The 26,674-nt window shown below is 43.7% G+C and overlaps 1 protein-coding gene across 3 annotated transcripts in view; it reads left to right on the plus strand.

Moving 5' to 3' along the window:
* agap3 (ArfGAP with GTPase domain, ankyrin repeat and PH domain 3) overlaps positions 1-26,674 on the plus strand; it is a 678,127-nt gene that overhangs the window by 380,923 nt on the left and 270,530 nt on the right. For all 3 annotated transcript variants that reach the window (XM_060823965.1, XM_060823966.1, XM_060823964.1), the window contains exons 2-4: positions 6,191-6,249; positions 17,687-17,774; positions 24,025-24,110. In XM_060823965.1, coding sequence (XP_060679948.1) covers positions 6,191-6,249; positions 17,687-17,774; positions 24,025-24,110 — 233 coding nt within the window. The remainder of the gene's footprint in view (positions 1-6,190; positions 6,250-17,686; positions 17,775-24,024; positions 24,111-26,674) is intronic.

Here is a 26,674-nt window from a genome sequence, read left to right on the forward strand (position 1 = left end):
CCAACCTAATCTAGTCCCATTTGCCGGCACTTGGCCCATGTCCCTCCAAACCCTTCATATTCATATACCCATCCAGATGCCTTTTAAATGTTGCATTGTAACAGCCTCCACCACTTCCTCTGGCAGCTCATTCCATATACATACCACCCTCTGCGTGAAAAAGTTCCCCCTCCCCTCTCACCTTAATCCTATGTCTTCTAGTTCTGGACTTCTCACCCCAGGGAAAAGACCTTGTCTATTTATCCTATCCGTGCCCTTCATGATTTTATAAACCTCTATAAGGTCACCCTTCAGCCTCCGACGCTCCAGGAAAAACAGCCTCAGCCTATTCAACCTCTCCCTACAGTTTAAATCCTCCAACCCGGGCAACATCATTGTAAATCTTTTCTGAATCCTTTCAAGTTTCACAACTTCCTTCCAATAGGAGGGAGAACAGAATTGCAAGCAACATTCCAACGGTGGCCAGCCTATGTCCTGTACAGCCACAACATGACCTCCCAGCTCCTGTACTCAATACTCTGACCAATAAAGGAAAGCATACCAAATCCTTCTTCACTATCCTATTTACCTGGGACTATTTTCAAGGAGCTATGAACCTGCACTCCAAGACCTTTGTTCAGTGACTCTCCATACGACTTTACCATTAAGTGTATAGTCCTGCTCTGATTTGCTTTTCCAAAATGCAATACCTCGCATTTATCCAAATTAAACTCCATTGGCCCATCTGATCCAGTTCCCATTGTAATCTGAGGTAACCTTCTTCGCTGTCCACTACACCTCCAATTTTGGTACTGAATTCAGATTTCTCCAGCTTCCTCATTTCCCCTCCCCCCACCTTGTCTCAGTCGGTTCCCTCAACTCAGCACCGCCCTCCTAACCTGCAATCCTCTTCCTGACCTCTCCAGCCTATCACCCTCACCTTGACCTCCTTCCACCTATCCCACCTCCATCGCCCCTCCCCCTAGTCCCTCCTCCCTACCTTTTATCTCAGCCGGCTTGGCTCTCTCTCTCTTATTCCTGATGAAGGGCTTATGCTCGAAACGTCGAATTCTCTATTCCTGAGATGCTGCCTAACCTGCTGTGCTTTGACCAGCAACACATTTGCAGCTGTCATCTGCAAACTTACTAACTATACCTCTTATAGTCACATCCAAATCATGTATATAAAATTATGAAAAATCGTGGACCCAGCACTGATCCTTGTGGCACTCCACTGGTCACAGGGCTCCAGTGTGAAAAACAACCCTCCACCACCACCACCACCCTCTGTCATCTACATTTGAGCCAGTTCTGTATCCAAATGGCCAGTTCTCCCTGTAATCCATAAGATCTAACCTTGCTAACCAGTCTCCCATGGGGAATCTTGTCAAACGCCTTACTGAAGTCCATATAGATCACATCTACCACTTTGCTCTCATCAATCCTCTCTGTTACTTCTTCAAAAATCTCAATCAGTTCCTTTATTGATAAAAAAAATCTTTGCCTTGATTATACTGATCAACCCAGCCTTAATTACCCTGTGCAGTAAAGAATTCCATATTTTGACCCCTCTGCAATTATACCCTCTGGTCTTAGATCTTCCACGAGAAGAAACAGTCTTCGCACATCCTTTTTAACAAGTCTCCCAAGAAGTTTGTATGTTTCAATAAGGTTGTCTCTCATTCTTCTAAGCATGAAAGAGTACAAGTTCAATCTACTCAAACTTTCCTCAAAAGAAATTCTTTTATACATGGGATCAACCTAATTTGCCTACACTGCTAGTTCATCTTTCCTTAGGTATAGGGCCCAAAGCTACGGTATTCCAGTGCCCTGAAGTGTTTTAGCAAGAGTTTGTTATTTTTATACTTTATTCCCTGGAAAATGAGGATGACATTCCATTTAAGTTGCTCGGACACTTAGCTCCCTTCTACCCCAGGAGAAAGCGAGGACTGCAAATGGTGGAGAACAGAGTCGAAAGTGTGGTGCTGGAAAAGCACAGCAGGTCAGGCAGCATCCTGTGTTTTTCCAGCACCACCCTCCCTTCTACCCCAGTCCTGGTGTCAGTTCCCTTGAATGAAAATCCCACACCAGTTTTCAAAACACACATTTAATGCCTTGATTTTCTTTACCCTATGCCAGTTCAACCATGTCATAGGTAGCAATCCCAGATAATTACCTGGGATGTTCTGCTTTTTAACTTAGTTCTTAACTATTCAGAATCTTTCAGCAGAACCTCCTTACTAATTTTATCAATCTCATTGGTACCAATGTCTTTTTTAAATTCATTCAAGGAATGAAGGCATTGCAGGCTAGACCAGCATCTATTGTCCATCCCTCAGGGCAGTTTAAGAATCAACCACATTGTTGTGGGTCTCGAGTCACATGTAGACCAGGCCTGAGAAGGATAGCAGTTTCCTTCCCTAAAGGATCTTAGTGAACTAGACGGGGTTTTTTTTGTTGAGTATAACTTCAGGAGAGTGGGGAACCTGTATCCAGTGAGAGTCATGGATTCATGGTCATCATTAAATTCTTAATTTCAGATTTTTAAAATTGAATTCAAATTCCACCATCTCCGCCCTCACTCCGAGGTCCTGTCTAGCTCCAAGGAGATGTCCTTAACCCTGATGCCAAGGAGGCAACAAATCCTTTAGGACTCTCACTCATGCCTGAAAAGAATAAAATGTCTATCCATGCTAACACCATTTCCCTGCACTTGACCCATGTCCTTCTAATCATTCATCTTCCCTGCAGTCCTCACTCTTGTCCACAGCTTATCACTTTTGGACAATTGCACTTACAGAGGCTCCTCAACAGCTGTTCTTGAGGACTCTGTAATAACTCAGAAAACCTGACTGGAAAGCAATATCGTTTACACCAAAGTAGAGCCACTACTCATTGTGTACATAGTCTAGTCCCAGCCTAGAACAGACAGTTCTGCAGACCTATCCCTTGGTCTGCTATTTTTTTCTTTCACACCCAGAAATGCTATCACAAACAACTCAGTGACTTTCCCATCCCCAATCTCACAATACCTCTTTTAAATGTTTTTAAAAATGATACCTGCCCCTGGTAAAATAGGCATATAGCCAATGAGATATTTATAAGCAATGTCCATTATGGGTAATGTAAACCATCAAAAGTGAAGGGGGGTGGGGGGTGTTGGGAGAGCTGGGAGAGGCTAAATCAAACTGGAGTTGAAGGGGGGAATAAAGCACTGCACCCCACCCCCTAGTGCCCACCTCTCTCTAAAAGCACCTAGAGCATTGATGGACACCACATGCTCCTTCCCCAAGGACACCCAAGTACAAACGTAACAATGAAAGAGGAGCAGACAGTCGGTGGGTCTGCTTTTAAAGAAGTTTAATCTATTTTCTAACAACCCTGTTCAGAGATGTTATCCCTGATGAATGGCTTATGCCCGAAACGTCGAATTTCCTGTTCCTTGGATGCTGCCTGACCTGCTGCGCTTTTCCAGCAACACATTTTCAGCAGAGATATTACTACACCCTTCTTCAACAGGTGGGACTTGAATTTGGGCCTCCTGACTCAAAGATAGAAATACTACCACTGCATCACAGGAGGCCCTTTGGGTCTCATTATTTTCTTTTCTTTGAGTTTGCAGCAACCCAAAGAGCATCCCAGTGTAACGCCACATTTCCCATGGCTAACCCACCTAGCCTACACATCCCTGGGCCAATTTAGTGTGACCAATCCACTTAATCTGCACATCTTTGGACTTAAGGAAACCAGAACACATAGAGGAAACCCGCACAAACACGGGGAGAATGTGCAAAGTCCACACAGTCATCCAAGTCTGGAAACAAGCCTGGGTCCCTGCCACTGAGATGCAGCAGTGCCAACCACTGAGCCACCATACCACCCTTTAGGTCTGCTTTATAATTTAAAAAAGAATTTTGTGAGGAGATGAATTAGTGATCCTCCAGGGGCCTTGTAGTACTTTTTAAACCTTTTTCACTAATGAACCTGTTCAGAAATGTTGTAAACTCTTGAGTAGGTGGGACTCCTGATCCACACTACCGCTGTGCCACAAGAGGGCTAAGGTGATGAGTTCTAGCTGAGTAGGCCATTGCTTGTTACCAAGGGAACTCAGTCAGCAAGCTCCACAGGGAGATTGTTTAGTCATTCCCAATGGGCCTTATGGGATTATCACAACCCCCATATCTGCCTCTCATACAGGCACACCTTCCTAATCATAATCACAGGCCAAGTGTGAATTACCTAATTTAAAACCACCTACAGAAAGGTGTCCAGGTAACTTTTCCCCCTTCCAGGCTGCAACACTGTCTGCACAGTGGACTCCAGCTCTCCAGTCCAGGCTCAAAGTTTCTCAAACTGCAAATATTTGCGACTTTGTTCCCTATGGAACACCTTAGTGTCCAGCGGCTGCAACACCTCACCTGATCTGCTATCTAATCTATTAACTAATGATGAAAACATCCCTGGACTTTACAATTGAAGAATCCCCACTCTTTACCCTTGATTTTTAAATGTACCAAAGTCAACATGATACCCAACGAGTACGATGTTAGAGAAAGAGAAAAAAATTTCTAGGGACCTGAATGCAAACTGAACGCCTTACTTTTACTTAAGAGACAAAAAATACTCACCGATCCTACTGGCTGACCAGCCTTTTCATTTAGGCAAACAACTTTCAAAAGCTCTGTTCTTCCTTCATTCAACTCTAGCACTCTATTGGAAGTCTCACAGAATGCTAGTTTGCAATAAGTTGGCTACTTATGCATGCACCCAACACAACGGGCTGCTCTGAATCAGTTAATGAGGATCCAGTTTAGATATTTTTAATCAACCACCTCAGAAATGTCACGACATCTCTGGAGCATCTGATACTTGAACCCATTTCTTCAGGTCCAGAGATAGGAACATTACCACTGTGCTACAAGACTTCTATACTGAGCCAGTCTACATTGAGTTTTAATTGGACTGCTCCACCAATGGAACACTTAAAGATAAATCTGCACAAATCTCACAAGTACAGAATCAAATCTGCAGATTTCACCTCACTCCAGAGCACAGAAAGGTTTACCAAAAAAGCTCCAGGGATGTGATTCTTCTGTCATGAAGAAAGATTGGGGAAGCTGAGACATCTTTCCTTGGAGAGGAGAAGGCTCAGAAGAGGTTTGATAGAAACTTTAGTTGGAGGGAGGAATTCTTCCCAATTAACTAGAAGGTAGTGTCATAAAATTCTGCAAAAGAAGAAAAAATGCAAAGTGAGAAAAACCTTTTCACTCGGAGTGGTTAGGTGATGGAATGCACTGTCTGGAAATGTGGTGGGGACAGGTTCAATTGAGGTATTCAAAAGGGCATTGGATGGTTAGTTAATTGGAAATAATATGCAGGGTTATGAGCAAATGGTGATAAGCTGGCACCAAATCAAAATGCTCAGAGAGCTGGTGGAGACACAGTTGGCTGAATGGCCTCCTTCTGCATTGTAACACTTTGATAATAGATAAGATACAGAGAATCTATTTCCTCTGGTGGAAGAAGTCCAGAACATGGGCAATTAAATTTTAAAGTTAGAGCCAAGACATTGAAAAGTGAAATAAAGAACCACTTCTTTAAAGGGTCATGGAAACCTTGAACTTGTCACCCAGAAAATGTTCATGTTTGGCTCTGTTATCAGCTTTGAAAATGCAGATTTTTCTTGATCAGGCTAGCTTAAATGGGTTTAAGTTACAAATGGCAGGTAATTTATTTAAGTGGCGGATCAAGCTTTTCTGCTGAATGACTCCTCCTTTTGTTTTCCGGAATGCAACTTGTGACACAGTGTGGTGGGGAATTACTGGTGAGTTACAGCAGGCCCACGAGGTATATCTACATCGTGATGAGATATACACAATGCAGTCAGTTAGATTGGACACAGCTCAGGAAGGCAGTGTTTGGCTGTGTTGGGACAGTTACAATTAAAGATGATGTATTTTCCAGTTAATGTTAAATGGAACAATGTGCCACTTGAAATGACTAATTCTCCATGAGTAGCTGTGGCTGAGCTTGGCTCAGTGTCATTTGTGTCCTATTATTGTTGTGACTACATTTCACAAGTATCTTTTTGGTGATAAAATGCAGTGGACTGTCCTGATGCTGTGCAAGATGCTAACATTGAACTTGTTTTCTTTATTGTTTAGCTGTGGACAGAACTTTTAACTAAAATGGTCTGTACTATTTGTTACAGATTCATTTGTGAACAGCCAGGAGTGGACGTTGAGCCGCTCTGTCCCAGAACTGAAAGTGGTAAGTGAACTCTCCTGTAATTAGTTTGGTTTTGTTTGAGTCAAAAATATTTGAACACCAGTCAGACACTGTACCTCCCGTTGAGCTCCATTTTAAATTTATTGCTGGCTGACTAAAAATTTCTGGCCTTGCTCAACCCAATGGCTAACTTTAAGATAATAATTCTATCTTTTAAGTGCTGCTTAAGGCTAGGAGAAGGAGTGCTTTTCTGTGGTGTTCAGTCAGGTAACATCTTATCTAGCTAACACCAATTGTTACAGTTAACCCGAGAATGTAAACTTTTAAAAAAAATTTTGTGATTTAGATATGAAAGTTAAACTACCATGGTCATTCCATTAGATGAGTGACTTAACAAACAATCAAGGTACTTTTCGATGTATAATTTCAGTTACATCACACTGTAAACATTTGCTATAAATTCTGTGTCTTACAATTGTGTCCTCCACAAACACCTGATGAAGGAGCATCGCTCCAAAAGCTAGTGCTTCCAATTAAACCTGTTGGACTATAACCTGGTGTTGTGTGATTTTTAACTTTGTACACCCTAGTCCAACACCGGCATCTCCAGATTTATCACAACGATGAGATTATCTTGCTCCATCTGCTATGGTTTTCACAAGGGATGTAGTGAGATTCTTGCCAGGTGGTAGTGAGATGTGAATTGGTGCTTGTTATTGATTGTTAAATGCTGTGTTAACAGCCCACCTGCTTCATCAATATTCATACTCCCATCTTACCAAATGCACCCAACAAGCAGATGTCTGGAAAACCCGACAAGGAAATCCAAGGATGTATTTGTTGAATTCAGTTCGCTGCTTGCTCCAGACAACCTCGATGTTGGCTGTAGATGAAGGCACAATCCTTGGGCATCAGCCTCACACATCCCTCCTCGAAGAACATCGGCAATTGCTATTTTCTAACCCATCATGACAACATAACTGATAGAAGACCAGTGTGCTCTGGAAACAGTCTGGCACCGCAGAGCACACCAGTGATTCACATGCAAAGACTGCAGCAGTGACAGTTTGTGCACAGGGTTGGGCACCCAGCTCACAGCTTGGACAGACTGCATCTCAAGGCTACTCACTTACTGTCTTAGCGTTCATTCACTTAACACCTACCTGCTTTGTCACAATATCCCTACCTTAACTTGCCATGTCCTGATGATAGGTTCTGACCTGGATCGTCAAGGCCCCTGCTCCTTTGATGCTGCTTGACCTGCTGTGCTTTATCCAGCTCCACCTTCATCGACTCTGACTTCCCAACATTTGCAGTCCTCACTATCTCCAATTAGCTCAGCCAAACAACCAGTCCTTAACCTAAGAGACCCACATCTTTTGTACAGCTGTTTACTATGTTAGTCTCACATCTGCTCCATTGCCTAATAATGATCCAATCTCTCTTCATACATCAGTCCTGCACACCAGGAATTAGTCTGCTCAACCTTGATTTCACTTCCTTCATAGCCAGAATGTCTTTGCTCAGACAAGGAGACCAAAATTGCACATGGTACCCCAGGTGTGGTCTCACCAAGGCCTGCATAATTTTAGCAACACATCCCTGCTCCCAAACTCAAATCCTCTTGCTATGAAGGCCAACATACCACTTGTGATCTTCACCATCTCCTGCACTTGTAGGCTAATCATCGGCTAGTGTACAAGGACCTGCCCATTTCCCATTCACATAATAATCAGCAATCCCGTTTTTGCTACAAAGCCTCACGTTTATCAACATTACACTGCATCTGCCATATATTTGCTCACTCACTTGTTCAAATTATGCTGAAGCTACTCAGCGTCCTCCTCATAGCATACCCTCCCACTCAGCTTTGTGTTATCTGCAGAAATGAAATGTGGTTTCCTCATCTACATCATTGGGACAATATATTGTGAATAGCTGGATTCCCAGCACTGATCCCTACAGGACCTCACTGGTCTGCACTTGGAAAAAGATGTGTTTATTTATCCTCTTTGTTTCCTGTCTGCCAATCCCATACACCTTAATTTTGCACACTAATCTCTTGTGTGGAACCTTATCTAAAGCCTTCTGAAAATCCAAGTAATCCACATCCAGCAGGTCCTGCTTATCCACTCGACTCGTTATATCCCCAAAGAAATTCTGGCAGATTTGACAGGCACAACTTTCCTTTTGTAAATCGATGCTGGCCCTGATCCTGTCACTCACTATCATCCAAGTGCTTTTATAATGGACTCTATCATTTTCCCACTGCCGATGTCAAGCTAACTAGTTTATAGTTCACTGATTTCTCGCTTCCTTTTCTCCCTTCTTAAATACATTAGTTACTGTCCAATCCTTAGGAACTGTTGCAGCAAACATAAGGGTTCGCTTATTTAAGAGAGAGATGAGGAAGAATTTCTTCTCTGAGGGTAGTGAATCTGTAGTTTTCTTACCTCAACAAAGAGTTGCTGAGGTTGGATAATTAAGTATATTTAAGGTTGATTTTTAATCAGTAAGAGAATCAAGGATTACGGGGAAAACGGAAAGTGGAATTGAAGATTACCAGATCAGCCATGATCTCATTGAAACGCAGAACAGACCTGATGGGCTGAATGGCCTACTTCTGCTCCTTCTTTTGATCTTGCAAATGCAGCCTGACAACGACTTGACTCACTTTGGCCCTCCTGATCGAAAACCAGCATCTGCATTGTGTCCTAGTTCCAGTCTGTCACTGCTACTCCTCCCTGTTACTTTGTATGAAGTCCCTCATTGTTGAAATGATAAGGTATCCTACTGTCTGTGCCTGAGCAGGTAGCCCACGCACTCCTCTGAGTGCCAGCAGCCTGAAGCGTTTCTTCCACGACTACTGTCTTAGTGCGGTGCTCACCAGAGTGCCCTCACTTTCCATGATAATGTTTCCCACTGAATGTCTCTTCTGAATCCTCTCCAGTTTACTAATATCCTTCCTATAACTGGGTGACCAGAACTGGTCACTGTATTCCAGAAGAGACTTCACCAATGTCCTGTACAACCTCAACATGACTTCCCAACTCCTAAACTCAAAGGACTGAGCAATGAAGGCATGTGTGTCAAATGCCTTTTTAACCACCCTCTCTATATGTGACAGATGCTTCAAAGAATTATGTACCTGCACCCCGGGTCCCTCTTTTCTACAATACTACCCAAGCCCTGCCATTAATTGTATAAGTTCTACCCTTGTTTGTTGCACTAAAATGCAATACCTTGCATTTATCCAGATTGAACTCCACCTGCTATTTTACAGCCTATTGACTGATTTGATCAAGATCCCTTTGTAATCTTAGAAAACCTTCTTCACTGTCTACAATGTCACCAATTTTGGTGTTATCCACAAACTTACTAACCCTACCTTCCATATTCTCCTCCAAATCATTTTTGGTAACTTCCTCAAAAAAAAATCAGTCGGATTTGAGAGACAGGATTTTCCTCACAAAATGATGCTGACTATCCTTAATCAATTTTTGCCTGTCTAAATTTCCGTAAATCCTATTTTTTATAATCACCTCCAACAATTTACCCATAACCGAGGTCAGACTCACAGGTTTATAGTTCCCCAGTTTCTACTTACAGTCTTTTTTTAGCTACCCTCCAGTCATTAGGCACTTCACCTGTAGTTATAGACGATGCAAGTATTTCTGCCAGGGGTCTCATACTTTCCACAATGTTCTGGGATACATTAGATCACATCCTGGAGATTTATCCACCTTTATACTCTACATCAAAGTTTATTTCTCTGCTTTTTCTAGACCACAGTGAGAACTGATACAAAATATTCATTTAGTATCTCTCCCATCTCTTGGGGTTCAACACAAAGAAGACCACCTTGATCTTGAAGAGACTTTATCCTCTCTCTAACTACCTCTTACTCTTAATCGATTTGTAGAGTCTCTTTGGATTATCCTCAATCCTATCTGCCAGTGCTATCTCATATCCCCTCTTTGCCTTCCTGGCTTCTCTCTTAGGAATCCCCCGACACTCTTTATATTAAGGGATTCAATTGAACCAAGTTGTCCACATCTGAAATAAGATTCTCTTTTATTCTTGACTAGAACCTCAAAATGTTTATTCATGCATTGTTCCTTAATCTTACCAGCCTTACCCTTCACTCGAATAGGAACAAAATGCCTCTGAACTCTCATCGTTATACTCTTGAATGCACCTCACTTGTCAGACATCCTTTTACCTGCAAACAGTCCACTCCAGTCAACATTAGAAAGTTGTTGTCTCAGACCATTAAAATTTACTTTACTCCAATTAAAAACTTTACGTTTTATGGAAGGCTTACTCTTTTCCATAACCATTTCAAAACGAATAGAATCATGATCGCTAGAGCCAAAGTGTTCCCTCACTTTTACCTCAGTCACCTGCCCTGTCTTATTGCCCAAAAGGTCTAGTTTTGCCCCTTTATAGTAGGAGCATCCACATCTTGATAAAGAAAATTTTCTTGAACACATTTGAAAAATTCTTCACATCCAAATCTTTAATACTATGATAGGCCCGGTCAATGTTTGGAAAATTAAAATCCTCCATTATTACAATCTTATTCATCTATTCCATTGGAAAATATAAATGCGTGTGTGTGCCTGATCATTTCACTGGATCCTCAACTTCATTTAAGTGCAAGATTAGCCCTGGTCAGAGCAACTGTTTGATATTGCAATAACTGCACAGAGGCAGGTATCCTGTCACAAGTCACTCCTTAGTTCATTGTGCATGGTACATTGGGTACAGCCAGCCAGCTCAGAGTCAGTCCCTGAACTGAGGAGATTCTAAATTCTCTTTTTTTTGTTTCATGAAATGGTACAAAATGCAAACAGTTAACAATAAAAAGAAATCAAAAAGACTGCTTTTAACAGGGGGAAGGGGCAGAATGGCCAAACCCCAAACCCCACCATGCAATCAGGGAAATGAGGACACACCTCAAATCCCACCGTAAGTCATCAAAAGGGAAACAGTAACAAACTCGTAAAAGACAGTTTAATCAAACAAACAACAAACCAGTGTTTAGAACACAGACACCCTCCTGAAGAAGGGCTCATGCTGAAACGTCGATTCTCCTGCTCCTTGGATGCTGCCTGACCTGCTGTGCTTTTCCAGCAACACATTTTTAGCTCTGATCTCCAGCATCTGCAGCCCTCACTTTCTTTTAGAACACAGACACACAGCAAACCACCGCACCCCACCTTCCGGCAGCGAACCCCTACAGCGCTTCCTGCTCTCTGTCCGCCCTGACACACCTTCCCGCTCTCGGGCCGCCCTGACACACCGTCTGGTTATCTTCTGTTTATATTGGTCAGGCAGGGCTGCCTGATTGCCACTGGTTAACAATCCCAATGAAGGAATTCGTTGTCAACCAACCAACACTTGGTTCCAATCACCACAGACATTTACAATGTTCAGCAACCTCACTTACTCTGGGGCCCACTTGTGCCACAGAGGTAGAGGCAGAAGTGAGGACTGCAGATGCTGGAAACCAGAGTTTGGATTAGAGTGGTGCTGGAAAAGCACAGCAGGTCAGGCAGCATCCGAGGAGCAGGAAAATCGAAGTTTCGGACAAAAGCCCTTCATCAGGAATGGAAGGCTTTTCTGATGAAGGGCTTTTGCCCGAAATGTTGATTTTCCTGCTCCTCGGATGCTACCTGACCTGCTGTGCTTTCCCCCCCACAGAGATAGAGTCCTTACCCCTTAACTGAGGCGGCTGGGTTCAAGTCTGACCTGCTCTAGTGATGTGTAATGACATCTCTGAATAGGTTGATTAAGAAAATTGGTTAAATATAAACAAACCTGACTCACTGGATTTCTCTGTTCACACTTTCAAAGCCGTTTTTCTTGACTTACTGAGACAAAAGAATGTACTCACAGCATGATTCTTGCTGAGCGAATGAAAAATCATAGAATCATACAGTACAGAAGGAGGCCATTTGACCCATCATATCTGTACTGACTCTCGCAAGAGTTAACCCAGCTTGTCCCACTATCCAGCCCTATTTCCATAGTCCTCTAAATTCATCACTTTCATACATATATCCAGTTCTCTCTTGAAGCCTTCTATGGAATTTGCCTCCACCCCTCTCCCAGGCAGCACATTCCAAATCCTAACAACTCCATGAGTAGTTACTCCGAGCTCTCATGCTGACAGTCTTGAAGTTGTGCCCCCCAGTTACTGACATACCAACTAGTGGAAACAGAATGTTTGTTTATCCTTTCAAAATTGTTCATAATTTTGAACACCTCAAGGTCACCTCTTAATTTTCTCTGCTCCAAGGAGAGTAAGCCCAACTTATCTAATCTTTCCTTGTATGTAAAATCCCTCATTACTGGTATAATTTTAATAAATCTTGATTGCTCTCTCACCAGGCGTGTAACATCTTTCCTTAAATAAGGTGCCTGGAACTGAACACAATGCTCCAAATGTTATCTGACCAATGGTTTGTGAAAGTGTAGCTTCACTTTGTTGTTTTTATATGCTATGCCTTGACTTATAAACCTAAGGATCCTATAAGCCTTCTTAACTTCTGTTTTAACTTGCCTCACAGAATTATGCATGTGAACCCCGAAGTCCCAAAAAAAAGCTAATGTATTTAGCTGCTCATAGAACCATAGAATCCCAGAGTGCAGAAACTTAGGAACATTAGAAATAGGAGCAGGGTAGGCCATCTGGCTGGGCGAGTCTGTTCTGCCATTCAATAAGATCATGCGTGATCTTTTTCATTGACTCATGTCCACTTACCCGCCCACTCATCATAACTCTTAATTCCTTTATTGTTCAAAGATCTATCTTTGCCTTAAAAACATTCAATTCAAACTGCTTCATTGAGCAGGGAATTCCACAGATGCTCCACCCTTTGGGTGAAGGAAGTTTCTCCTCAACTCTGTCCTAAATCTGCCCCACCTTATTTTGAGGCTATGTCCCCTAAGTTCTATTTTCACCTGCCAGAAGCCATTTGGCCCCTTCAGTCTGCACCAACTCTCTGAAGAGCATCCCGCCCAGACCTGCGCTATCTCTAGAAGGTTTCAATATAAAAAAAACTGAGTATATTTAACTCGCCACTTGAGTGCACAATGATGTCTAAACTACCCTCTACCTCTTCATTATTTTATAAATTCATTCATGGGATTTGGGTGTTATTGTCGAGTCCAGCAGTTATTGTCCATCCCTAATTGCCCAGAGGGTAGTTAAGAGGCAACCACGTTGCTGTGAGGTTGGAGTCATCTGTAGGCCAGACTGGGTGAGGACGGCGGATTTGCTTCTCTAAAGTACATTGGTGAAGAATGGCTTTTACAGCAATCCACAGTAACTGCAAGATCGCCATTAGACCAACTCGCCAGTTTTATCCCAGATTTTTATTGAATTCAAGGTCACCATCTGTCATGGCAGTATCTGGAGAAAGAAAGCAGAGTTAATTTTTCATGTCCAGTGCTGCTTGTTACTTTGCTTTTTCTCCACAGATGCTGCCAGACCTGCTGAGTTTTTCCATTAGTTTCTGATTTTTCTGATTTCCAGCATGCACAGTCGTTTTGTTTTCTCCCATCTGTTGTTGTGGATTTCCAAGGACATTAGCCTATTGGTTTGGTTTACTATGATGCTACTGCCTGCTCTTGTTCCAGCCCTGCCTCCCCTCCTCTGTTCCATCCTCCCTCTTATTCCAGAGCTGAGTCCTATCTGCTTGATAATGCTTATGTGAAGTACTTGAGGGCGTTTCAATGTGTCAGAAGGATGACATGTTTTAGTGGTTGTCTTCATTCCTGTGGACCTCTCCCTCCAATGTTGATGTTTTCTTTTGCATGCTAACAGAAATTTTGGGCAGTTTATCCTTAGAATGCTCTGTGGGCCAAATTGAAATGTGAAGAAGATACTATGAAGTGGTGTGAAGTTTCTGGGGTTTGACTGGGAGACAGCAGCCCAGGTATCTATGACATGATACCTTGTGACAGAGCTATGTGCCCTCTCACCAATTCGTGATTGGTTGCCGGGTACCATCAAGGGTTGTTTGCTCACTTAATAAAGGGGTGGATCTGCACTGCAAACCCTTTGTCTTGTTTGTGTTGATTTTAGGCTGTAATATGTAATTAACAGTCTTTGCTGACACAGAGCAAAGTGTACAACGACAATGTAAAAAACAGGCTTGATAAACCCCAGTTCCCAGAACAGCAGAGTCAGCGTGTTTAAAAAAACACGCTCGAGAAAGTCTCCAATTACATAATGCTCAGGCATCTCAAACACAATGCATTACTGTCATTTTATTTAGTACAATCATTGCTGCTTTGTAGAATGAGGGGTCACACCCTGGACACTGCATCTGAGAGAGATACTTGGGGATTTTATCCCAGAGGGTTAGTGAGAGTATATGCTTTATCACTGTGTAGGGAAAATAGTGATCTTTTTATATATTTCTTTTTATAATAGTACAGGAGTTGTGCATGTTGCTGCTGGCTAGACAAACATTTATTGTGTTATCTATTTTTTGAAACGGAGTGTGGTCCTTTGCCCCGTCATTCTCTGCTTGACTCAGAATTTCAAAATTATTACAGTGCAGGAGCAGGCCGTTTGACCCATTGTACTGCACTGGCTTCATTATCTAGTCCAGCTGTTATTAACTGTTGCCAGTCTCAGGAACACTGAGGCCATTGTCCAACACTCACTGTGCAGACTGGGTGAAAGCCAGACTTGTTAATGGCTGCACTTTTAAGCTGGAGATGCATATGTCCTGGAAATTTGTTCATGTAGGCTACTGCAAAAAATACAGAGATATGGCATCGAGGGTGCGTTAGAGGTTTGGATTAGGAATTGGCTGGCTGGAAGAAGACAGAGGGTAGAGGGTAGTAGTTGATGATAAAGGTTCATTTGGAGTGCAGTTACTAGTGGTGTTCCGCAAGGATCTGTTTTGGGACCATTGCTGTTTGTCATTTTTATAAATGACCTGGAGGAGGGGCTAGAAGGTTGGGTGAGCAAGTTTGTGGATGATACGAAAGTCGGTGGAGTTGTTGACAGTGAGGAAGGATGTGGCAGGTTACAGCGGGATATAGATAAGCTGCAGAGCTGGGCAGAAAGGTGGCAAATGGAGTTCAATGTAGGTAAGTGTGAAGTGATTCACTTGGTAAGAGTAACAAGAAGATGGAGTACTGGGCTAATGGTCGGATACTTGGTAGTGTGGATGAGCAGAGGGGATCTTGGTGTCCATGTACACAGATCTCTGAAAGTTGCCACCCAGGTAAATAGTGCAGTGAAGAAGGCATATGGCATACTGGCTTTTATTGGTAGAGGAATTGAGTTCCGGAGTCCTGAGGTCATGTTGCAGTTGTATAAGACTCTGGTGCGGCCGCATCTGGAGTATTGTGTGCAGTTTTGGTCGCCATACTGTAGGAAGGATGTGGAGGCATTGGAACGGGTACAGAGGAGGTTTACCAGGATGTTGCCTGGCATGGTAGGAAGATCGTATGAGGAAAGGCTGAGGCACTTGGGGCTGTTTTCATTGGAGAAAAGAAGGTTTAGGGGAGATTTGATAGAGGTGTACAAGATGATTAGGGGTTTAGATAGGGTTGACCATGAAAACCTTTTTCCACGTATGGAGTCAGCTATTACGAGGGGTCATAGCTTTAAATTAAGGGGAGATAGGTATAGGACAGATGTTAGGGGTAGATTCTTTACTCGGTGAGTCGTGAGTTCATAGAATGCCACAGTGGTGGACTCTCCCTCTTTATGGGCATTTAAACGGGCATTGGATAGGTATATGGAGGATAGTGGGCTAGTGTAGGTTAGGTGGGCTTGGGTCGGCGCAACATTGAGGGCCAAAGGGCCTGTACTGCGCTGTATTTTTCTATGTTCTATGTTCATGTGAGAATACAGAGTGGACTGATCTGCGTGTCAGCATGGGCCAAGTGTTTGTGCAGAGTGCATGAGGTGCCTATATAAATGTTGTCCTGTGATCTTAACTCAGTCTTATTTTTCTGTGATTCAGGCATATTCCATGGAAAGAGGAGGCCAAGATTGATGTCAGTTGATCTTTCAGTGAAATCTCTCATATAAATCCTGCACTTTCCTATCTCTACATTAGCCGAACATACCGATATACTTGCAGTGGGAACTGTTAGCTGAACACTATGGAATCTAGCTCCCCCTGTTGGCTTCTTGGGAAATAGCACTAGTTGACAACTGCGTCAGAACAAAATGTTCACAATCTTTACAGCCATTTGAAGTTTAGAGTCGAGAGTGTGGTGCTGGAAAAGCACAGTAGGTCAGGCAGCATCTGAGGAGCAGGAAAATCGATGTTTCGGGCAAAAACCCTTCATCAGGAATGAGGCCTCATTCCTGATGAAGGGCTTTTGCCCTAAACGTGATTTTCCTGCTCCTCAGATGCTGCCTGACCTACTGTGCTTTTCCAGCACCACACTTTCGGCTCTAATCTTCAGCATCTGTAATCCTCACTTTCACCTAGTTGATTTTAACCTCATTGCGAATCCTCTTCTAAGGATGTCTACCTTGGAGAAGTTCTCCTCCTCTCTCAACAAAGATCTCAGTGAGTCTCTCTCTCACTGCAATGCCAAGATCATCTCCTCTGCCCTGAAGCTCTTCCGCCACGTCCTGAAACAGATCCGCTACCACAGCTTCATCTCCTTCCTCAGTACCTTCTTACTGAACCAACTGATCCCAAGCGGACTCTGGGCCACATTCAGACCAACACAATTTGGAAGCCTCATTCCTGAGGAAGGGCTTTTTCCCAAAACATTGATTTTCCTGCTCCTTGGATGCTAGCCTAACCTGCTGTGCTTTTCCAGCACCACACTCTCGACTCTGATCTCCAGCATCTGCAGCCCTCACTTTTGCCCATTTGAAGTTTAGACACCGTTGTGAATTAGCTAAACGTGGCAGCCAATTCATGCATGGCAAATTGACAACAAAAAGCCATGTGGTAAGCGACTAAATAAGCTGTTTGTGCTAGCATGTTTGAGGAGATACGTTGGCCATAATCTTGGACAAATTTTGTTTCTATTTGTTTATGGGATATGACTGTCGCTGACTTGGACCATTTATTGCCCATCCCTAGTTGTCCCTTGAAGGTGGTGGTGAGCAGCCTTCATGAACCACTGCAGTCTGTTTGGTATAGCGACACCCATAATGCTGTTAGTAGTGACCCTCTGATTGTGCAACACTCCCTCCATAGTGTACTCAGACATCCACCTGAATGCTGTATTCAATCCCAGAGTGATATTGGAATCAGCCTGTCTGACTCAGCTGTGTCTAGATTGCCCTTTACTGCATCGATCTATGGATTAACATAACTTCTGTAAACAACAACAATGCTTGCATTTACCTGCATTTCCTACAATCCAGGAAATGTATTTGAATAGGACAGCTGACTGCTCCTTCCACTTTACCGCAAGTTAGCAGAATGTCACTGGGATTCTATCATAACTGAACTCAACATATTTTGTTTGCCAGGGAATCGTGGGGAATCTATCGAGTGGGAAGTCTGCCCTTGTTCACCGGTATTTGACTGGAACCTACGTGCAGGAGGAGTCCCCTGAAGGTATGTTGTCTCTCTTGTATTACCCAGACAAGCTATTGTTGGGTGCTGTATAAAAGGCTGCACCTGTGACTTTCTTTCTAGTTGCTGTGCATATGATAACGATATTGATTGGTTATAGTAAGACCTGGAACCTTAGCATTTAAGGTGGAGATAATGCTTCATCTTGTTACAACTGAAATTGGTGAGTTGTTCCTATGTCTCTCGTCCTACCTCTCCACTGATCACAGCTACTATTTAACTGATTTACTGATTACCTCGAGAGACTTTGTGTCCATTAATGAAGGCAGTATTTGCTGACATTCATCACAGATCATGCGCAGGAGAAGGGAAATCTGCTCAGTTATGCAGCCTTGATACTGAAAAGGATGGGGGCCACGAATCTGCAGGCCAACTTTGTGCAGTCCTAAGGGAGTGTCACACTCTCAGGATCAGTGCTGAGGGACAGTACTGACTGAGTGGGCACTGTAAGAGGGCTGGTACCGAGTTTGCATTGCGCTATTGCAAGGTCATTAAGGAGGCATGAAGGTTGCCCATATACGACAAAGATTAGTTTAAAGAAAAGTCTCAGTCGGTATATCAGGAGTAAAAGAATGACTAGAGAAGGATTAGGGCCAATCAAGCATAGTAGTGGGAAGTTGTGCGTGCAGTCAGAGGAGATAGGGGAAACACTAAATGAATACTTTTCATCAGTATTCACACTACAAAAGGACAATGTAGTCAAGGAAAATATTGAAATACAGACTACGAGACTAGAGGGGATTGAGGTAAATAAGGAGGAGGCGTTAGCATTTCTGGAAAGTGTAATAATAGTTAAGTCCCATGGACCAGATGGGATTTATCCTAGGATTCCCTGGGAAGCCAGGGAGGAGATTGACGAGGCTTTGGCTTTGATCGTTATGTCATAATTGTCTCCAGGAATAGTGCCAGAAAACAGCAAACATTGTACCCTTGTTCAAGAAGGGGAGTAGAGAAAACCTGGAAATGATAGACCTGTGAGCCTTAATTCGGTTGTGGGTAAAATGTTGGAAAAGGTTATAAGAGATAGGATTTATAATCATCTAGAAAGGAATAATTTGATTAAAGATAATCATCACAGTTTTGTGAAGGGTAGGTCGTGCCTCACAAACCTTATTGAGTTCTTTGAGAAGGTGACCAAACAGGTGGATGAGGGTAAAACAGTTGATGTGGTGTATATGGATTTTAGTAAGGCATTTGATAAAGTTTCCCACGGTAGGCACAAAATACGGAGGCATGGGATGGAGGGTGATTTAGCGATTTGGATTGATGGTGGTTGAAGGGAAAAATTCATCTTGGAGTTCAGTTACTAGTGGGGTATTGCAAGGATCTGTTTTGGGTCCACTTTTGGTTGTCATTTTCATAAATGACCTGGATGAGGGCTTAGAAGGATAGGTCAGTAAATTTGTGGATGATACTAAGGTTGGTAAAGTTGTGTATAGTGACAAAGGATGCTGTAGGTTACAGAGGGACATAGATAAGTTGCAGAGCTGGTCTGAGAGGTGGCAAATGGAGTTTAATATGGAAAAGTGTGAGCTGATTTCTTTGGAAGGAGTAACAGGAATGCAGAGCACTGGGCTAATGGTAAGATTCTTGGCAGTGTAGGTGAACAGAGAGATCTCGGTATCCAGGTACATAAATCCTTGAAAGTTGTCACCCAGGTTAATAGGGTTGTTAAGAAGGCATATAGTGTGTTACCTTTTATTGCTAGAGGGATTGAGATCATGCTGTAGCTGTACAAAAGTGTGACGTGTCCACATTTGGAATATTGTGTACAGTTCTGTTCACTGCATTGTAGGAAGGATGTGGAAGATTTGGAAAAGGTTCAGAGGAGATTTCCTAGGATATTGCCTGGTATGGAGGCAGGTCTTACTGAGGGACATGAGGCTGTTTTCGTTAGAGAGAAGAAGGTTAAGAGGTGACTTAATAGAGACATATATGATAATAGAGGCATATATGATAATAGAGGGTGAGTTAGGTCGGACAGTGAGAGCCTTTTTCCTTGGATGGTGATGGCTAGTATGAGGGAACATAGCTTTAAATTGAGGGGTTATAGATATAGAGGTGGTTTCTTTACTCAGAGTAGTAGGGGCGTAGAACGCACTGCTTGCAACAGTAGTAGACTCGCCAACTTTAAGGGTATTTAAATGGTCATTGTTTAGGCATATGGGCGAGAATGAAATAGTTTAGGTTAGATAGAGTTCAGATTGGTTCCTCAGTTTGACGCAACATCAAGGGTCGAAGGGCCTGTACTGCACTGTAATGTTCTATGTTCCAGGTTCTGAATCTTTGGAATTCTGTCCCCGCGGAATTAGTGGAAGCAGAGTCTATAAGTATTTTTATGACAGGAGTAGATAGATTCTTCGTAGTGAGATAAGTGTTGTCAAGATGGGCAGGAATATGGATTTGAGGTTACAATCAGATTAATCATGATCTTAGAATCATAGGTCATAGAGATGTACAGCATGGAAATAGACCCTTTGGTCCAACCTGTCCATGCTGAACAGTTATCCCAACCCAATCTAGTCCCACCTGCCAGCACCCGGCCCATATCTCTCCAAACCCTTCCTATTCATATACCCAACCAAATGCCATTTAAATGTTGCAATTGGTACCAGCCTCCACCACTTCCTCTGGCAGCTCATTCCATATACGTACCACCCTCTCTGTGAAAAAGTTGCCCCTTAGGTCCCTTTTATATCTTTCCCCTCTCACCCTAATACTATGCCCTCTAGTTCTGGACTCCCCAATGCCAGGGAAAAGACTTTGTCTATTTATCCTATCCATGTCCCTCATAATTTTGTAAACCTCTATAAGGTCACCCCTCAGCCTCCGAAGCTCCAGGGAAAACAGCCCCAGCCTACATAGAACATAGAAAAAAATACAGCGCAGTACAGGCCCTTTGGCCCTCAATGTTGCGCCGACCCAAGCCCACCTAACCTACACTAGCCCACTATCCTCCCTATGCCTATCCAATGCCCGTTTAAATGCCCATAAAGAGCGAGAGCCCACTACTGCTACTGGCAGGGCATTCCATGAACTCACGACTCGCTGAGTAAAGAATCTACCCCTAACATCTGTCCTATACCTACTTCCCCTTAATTTAAAGCTATGCCCCCTCGTAATAGCTGACTCCATACGTGGAAAAAGGTTCTCACTGTCAACCCTATCAAAACCCCTAATCATTTTGTACACCTATATCCAATCCCCCCCAAACCTTCTTTTCTCCAATGAAAACAGCCCCAAGTGCCTCAGCCTTTCCTCATACGATCTTCCTACCATACCAGGCAACATCCTGGTAAACCTCCTCTGCACCCGTTCCAGTGCCTCCACATCCTTCCTATAGTATGGTGACCAAAACTGCACACAATACTCCAGATGAGGCCGCACCAGAGTCTTATACAACTGCAACATGACCTCAGGACTCCGGAACTCAATTCCTCTACCAATAAAAGCCAGTATGCCAAATGCCTTCTTCACAGCACTATTTACCTGTTCAGCCTCTCCCCATAGCTCAAATCCTCCAACCCTGGCGACATCCTTGTAAATCTTTTCTGAACCCTTTCAAGTTTCACAACATCTTTCCGATAGGAAGGAGATCAGAATTGCACACAATATTCCAGCAGTGGCCTAACCAATGTACAGCAGCAACATGACCTCCAAACTCATGTACTCAATACTCTGACCACTAAAGAAAAGCATACCAAATGCCTTCTTCACTATCCTCTCTACCTGTGACTCCACTTTCAAGGAGCTATGAACCTGCACTCCAAGGTCTCTTTGTTCAGCAACACTCCCTAGGACTTTACCATTAAGTGTATAAGTCCTGCTACGATTTGCTTTCCCAAAATACGGCACATCACATTTATCTGAATTAAACTCCATCTGCCGCTTCTCGGCCCACTGGATGGTTGAGCACATTTGAGGGGCTGAATGACACTCTCCTGCCCCATGTTTGTGTGTTCATATCTAGTGGAGCCTTCTCCAAATCTGGAGAATTCACAAATCATTTCTTTTCAGGACCTAGGATGAAGTCCACGAGGGCCCAGGCATTTGTCAGCTCCAGCAATTTGTTCAGTATTTCTTTTGTGATGACTGTAACTTTGATTTCCTGCCTCCCTCCATTTTCTGATTTACTTAGAGTCCTCACCTCCCATCACCAAACCGTCATCTCCTCTTGTTCCTCTAAATTCCGACAAGTACAGATCCAGCCTATTCAACCTCTCCACTTAAGACAGTACCTCCAGACCTGGGGTCAACCTAGTGAACCTTCTCCAGATTGCATCCATTGTCATCTGCTCGAATCTTTCCTTAACTAAGGGGGCCCAGTATTCCAGATGTGATCCAGCCGGTGCCTGGTGCAGTTTTAGCAAGACTTCCCGACTTTTATACCAAACTCCCTTAGTGGAATGTCTACAAGATGTTTTTTTAGGAGCAACATTGTGGTAGAGCTCACTGGTAACAAGCAATTCTGGATTTAGTGACGTGTAATGAGGCAGATTTGATCAGGGAACTGAAGCTGCAGGACCCCACATGATGGAGTTTACCCTGCAGTTTGTGAGGGAAAAGATTCAAGCGGATCTCATGATATTACAATTCAGTAAAGGTAATTACAAAGACAAGAGGGACGAGTCTTTACATGCCTCCAACCTTATAAGATGAAATGCCATTTCAAAAAGCTATGATACAAAACAAAACGCAAGACTTATATCCATTCACCTTCCTCCCACTTTATATAACCTTGTATAATCTTAGCATTCCTTAAGCCTTTAAGTTATTCCATCGTTTTATACTCAGGACAATGCATCTACAATTACACTGTATTTTCTAGCAGAATTACCTTTCTAATGAATTGAAGCAAAAATCCATCAGCAGAGAATTGCATTAAACTTTTCAATGAATGCCAGTGCGTTATAATGAGAGTAAATTAATGTTTCCTATTAACATGTCAAAGGTGGCTTCAAAGTGTTGAAGAGACAATAGTATTCTCGAATCTCTTTGCCAACTGTACAGTATTTCCTCTGATACTGGTATCGGAGGAAGTATTCCACTGGCTTCTCTACTCCCGATTTATCATCCTGTAACAAGACTGCACCTATTCCCATCTTTAATATTAGCCCCAATCTATCAGTCTGGAAATATCAGGGGCAGCCAGCACTCCTGTATGTTTGTTACAGGATGATGACCTCTGTCTCAATTATATTTGTTTTCCGAGCTTTGCCAGCAACCTTTGCTTTGAAGATTGTCTTATGACTAAACAGGCAACTCTGCCACCCGTAGGAAATCCTTTGCTGTTACCCATGCTATTTCCTAAATTCACTGCTGAACCTGTCACTTTCCTTTGCCTGTTTATGTACTAATACCATACCCAAAACATTATTGCCTCTGTATCAAAATTGAGCCCCAAAATCTGTAACGTCTCACTGGGGTCATTTGCTTCACTATACTGGGGAGTCATCACAGAAGATAAATATTGCAATCAAACTATGTAAAATTTTGCAATATACCCATCATTCAGGATTGTGTCAGGCTGTGTAGAGCTATCCAAGAAGTATACCTGCCTGTGCAGACTATTCCCAGGAGCATGTGCACCTTGTGAGAGATGGTCTGTGAAGGCTATTTCTATGAACAGGTAGGTCTGTGCAGGATATTCCCAGGAGTGGGTTGGTGGTGTACAGAATATTCTTGGACCTTGCATCTATAAAAATTGGCCAGAGTCCTTGTGGACATGCTGAACTTCCACAGCCTCCTGAGAAAGTAGTGGCATTGTTGGTCTATGCAGAGTATTCCTGGAAGCATGTCGGTCTGTGCAGGATATTCCCAGGAGTGTGTCAGTCTGTGCAGAGTATTCCTGGAATTATGTTAGTTTGTGCAGAGTATTCCCAGTTTTGAGTTAGTCTGTGTTAGGGTTTCCTGGGAGGGTGTTTGTCTGTGTAGAGTATTCCTGGGAGCATGTTGGTCTGTGTAGAGATTTTCCAAGAATTAGTCAATATTTGTAGAGTATTCCTTAGGAGTCTGCAGACACACAGCACTGTGGCTGAGGGTTATCTAAGCATGAAACTCCAGTCAAGAGCAGTTTGAGAGGGGCAACAAATGCTGGCTCATGCTAGCAGTGCGCACAACCCATAAAAGAATAAAAGTCCTGAAGTGGGACTTGAATTCCCAAACTTCTGACTGAGAGGAATGCGTACCAGCCACTGAACCACAGCCTTGAGTAGTGTTTTTTATATTACAGGTGGCCGTTTTAAGAAGGAGATTGTAGTTGATGGACAGAGCTATCTCCTGCTTATCCGGGATGAGGGAGGACCTCCGGAGGTGCAGGTAAGCAATGGCACTCCAGCCACTGAGCTCCACAACATGACTCAAGCTTTCCAGTCACAGCCAGCTGTACACTCACCAGCTTCTCCCAGATCATGTCAGCTCTCAGAGAGGTGAGCTGTTCAGCTCTGGACCCTGGGTGTAAATGCTGCAAAATCATGGACTCGAGCTCTCTGTTTTATGTTTCTTTGATAAGAAGGTATCTGGTTTTGATAGAGCATAAAACATTTCCTACTGATGATGATCTCAGAAACCACAAGTTATAGTTTTCAAATCAATGGAGAAAGATTGAAGGGGCAGCTGAAGAGAAATCTGGCCACTTGGAGAGTTTCTGGGATCTGGAAACTGATCCCATCAACAAGTTTAAAAGGGAGTTGGGACAAGAACTTGAGGATGATGAACTTGCAGTGTCATGGTCAAATAACAGGGTTAGAGGGTTAACGAGCCTGCTCTTTCAAAGAGGAGCACAGGAGGCCAAATGTCCATGTCAGTATTTTCTCTTGACAGTGCAGCACTCCTGTGTGAGTATGTTCTTACAGTGCAGCATCTCCTTGGCACTCCATTGGAGCACAGCCACGATTCTGTGCATCGGATGTTGAGGTTAGTTTGCAGTTTTGTATTATTTAATCAGAGATGAGCATGTTGCCAATTGCACAACAACTGAGTCAAGATGTGTGGAGGATATTGATGGCTGGCCTTTGGATTACCACCAGACCTTGCCAGCAATTTACCCAAAGATAAATGGCTCAATTGATAATTAATGAGCATTTTCAAGGATGGAGGATCATATGGGCAGGAAATATAGTCATAGTAATGTCACTGGATAAGTAATCCAGAGTTCAGTGTGTGTTGCTGGGAAAAGCACAGCAGGTCAGGCAGCATCTGAGGAGCAGGAGAATCGATGTTTCAGGCATAAGCCCTTCATCAGGAATGAAGCTTGTGGGCCAGGGCTGAGAGATAAATGGGAGGAGGCTGGAAGGAGAAGTTGTTGAGGGTGAGGACCGGTTCAGCCAGGTGGATGAGGGTGTCAGTGAAAGAGTTCTTGTTGAGATGGCGTAAGAGGAAGAACCATCAAACCACTATATCCCAAAGACCTCACCTCCCATCACCAAACCATCATCCCCCAGAGACCTCACCTCCCATCGCCAAACTATCATCTCTCAGAGATCTTACCTCCCATCACCAAACCATCATCTCGAAGAAATCTCACCTCCCGTCACAAAACGATCACCTCGCAGACCATCCACAACTTCATCAACTCTCATCTGCCTGGCTGAACTGGTCCTCACCCTCACCAACTTCTCCTTCCAATTTTCCCACTTCCTACAAACTAAAGGGGTAGTTATGGGATCCAGCTATACCTGTTTGTTTGTCGGATATGTGGAACAGTCCATCTTCTGCAGCTACACCAATACCACCTCCCATCTGTTCCTCTGCTACATCAATGACTTTACCGGCCCGGCCTCGTGCGTCCGCGAGGAGTTGGACAGTTCACCAACTTTACCAACATCTTCCACCCCGACCTCAAATTCTCCTAGACCCATTTTGGACACCTCCCTCCCCTTCCTGAACCTCTCCACCACCGTCTCCGGTGACCGACTAACCACAGACATCTATTACAAGCCCACCAACTCCCAACGCTACCTGGATAACACTTCCTCCCAGCCTACCTCCTGTAAAAATGCTGTCTCTTATTTCCAATTCCTCCGCTTCCACTGCATCTGTTCCCAGGATGACCATTTCTACCTCAGAAAGTCCCAGGTGGCCGCCTCCTTCCATTCCCTTCCCACATTGTTGATTGTGGTCTCCTCCACTTCACACAACACCGTCCCTCCCACCCAACAAGGACAGAACCTGCCCTGGTCTTTGCCTTCCACCCCACCAACCTCCGCATACAACGCATCATCTTCCTTCGCTTCCGCCACTTCCAAACGGATCCCACCAACAAAGATATATTTCCCTCCCTAACACTATCAGCGTACTGGAGAGACCATTCTCTCTGTGACTCCCTCGTCAGGTCCACGCCACCCACCAGCCCTCACCCCACTCCTGGCACCTTTCCCTGCCACTGCAGGAAGTGCAAAACCTCTACCCACACCGCTCTCCTCACCTCCGTCCAAGGCCCCAAAGGATCCTTCCACATCTGTCAGAAATTTACCTGTACCTCTACCAATGTTACTTACTGCATCTGTTGCACCTGGTATGGTCTCCTCCACATCGGGGACACAGGACGCCTTCCTGCGGATTGTTTCAGAGAGCATCTCTGGGACACCTGCACCCACCAACTCCACCGCCCCGTGGCTGAACAATTCAACTCCCTCTCCATTGAGTATGTGCAGGTCCTGGGCCTCCTCCACCGCCAAATGTCGGTTCTTCTCCTCCTCGCATGCTGCCTGACCTGCTGTGCTTTCCCAGGAACACACTCTCGACTCTGATCTCCAGCATCTGCAGTCCTCACTTCCTCCTAAGGAATCCAGAGATGCAGTTGATGCCCTGGGGACCTAGGCTCGAATCACACCATCACGGTTGGTGAAATTTGAATTCAAACTTTTTTTAAAAATCTGGAA

The sequence above is a fragment of the Hemiscyllium ocellatum genome, chromosome 4 (assembly GCF_020745735.1).
Source record: "Hemiscyllium ocellatum isolate sHemOce1 chromosome 4, sHemOce1.pat.X.cur, whole genome shotgun sequence".
Lineage (NCBI taxonomy): Eukaryota > Metazoa > Chordata > Chondrichthyes > Orectolobiformes > Hemiscylliidae > Hemiscyllium > Hemiscyllium ocellatum.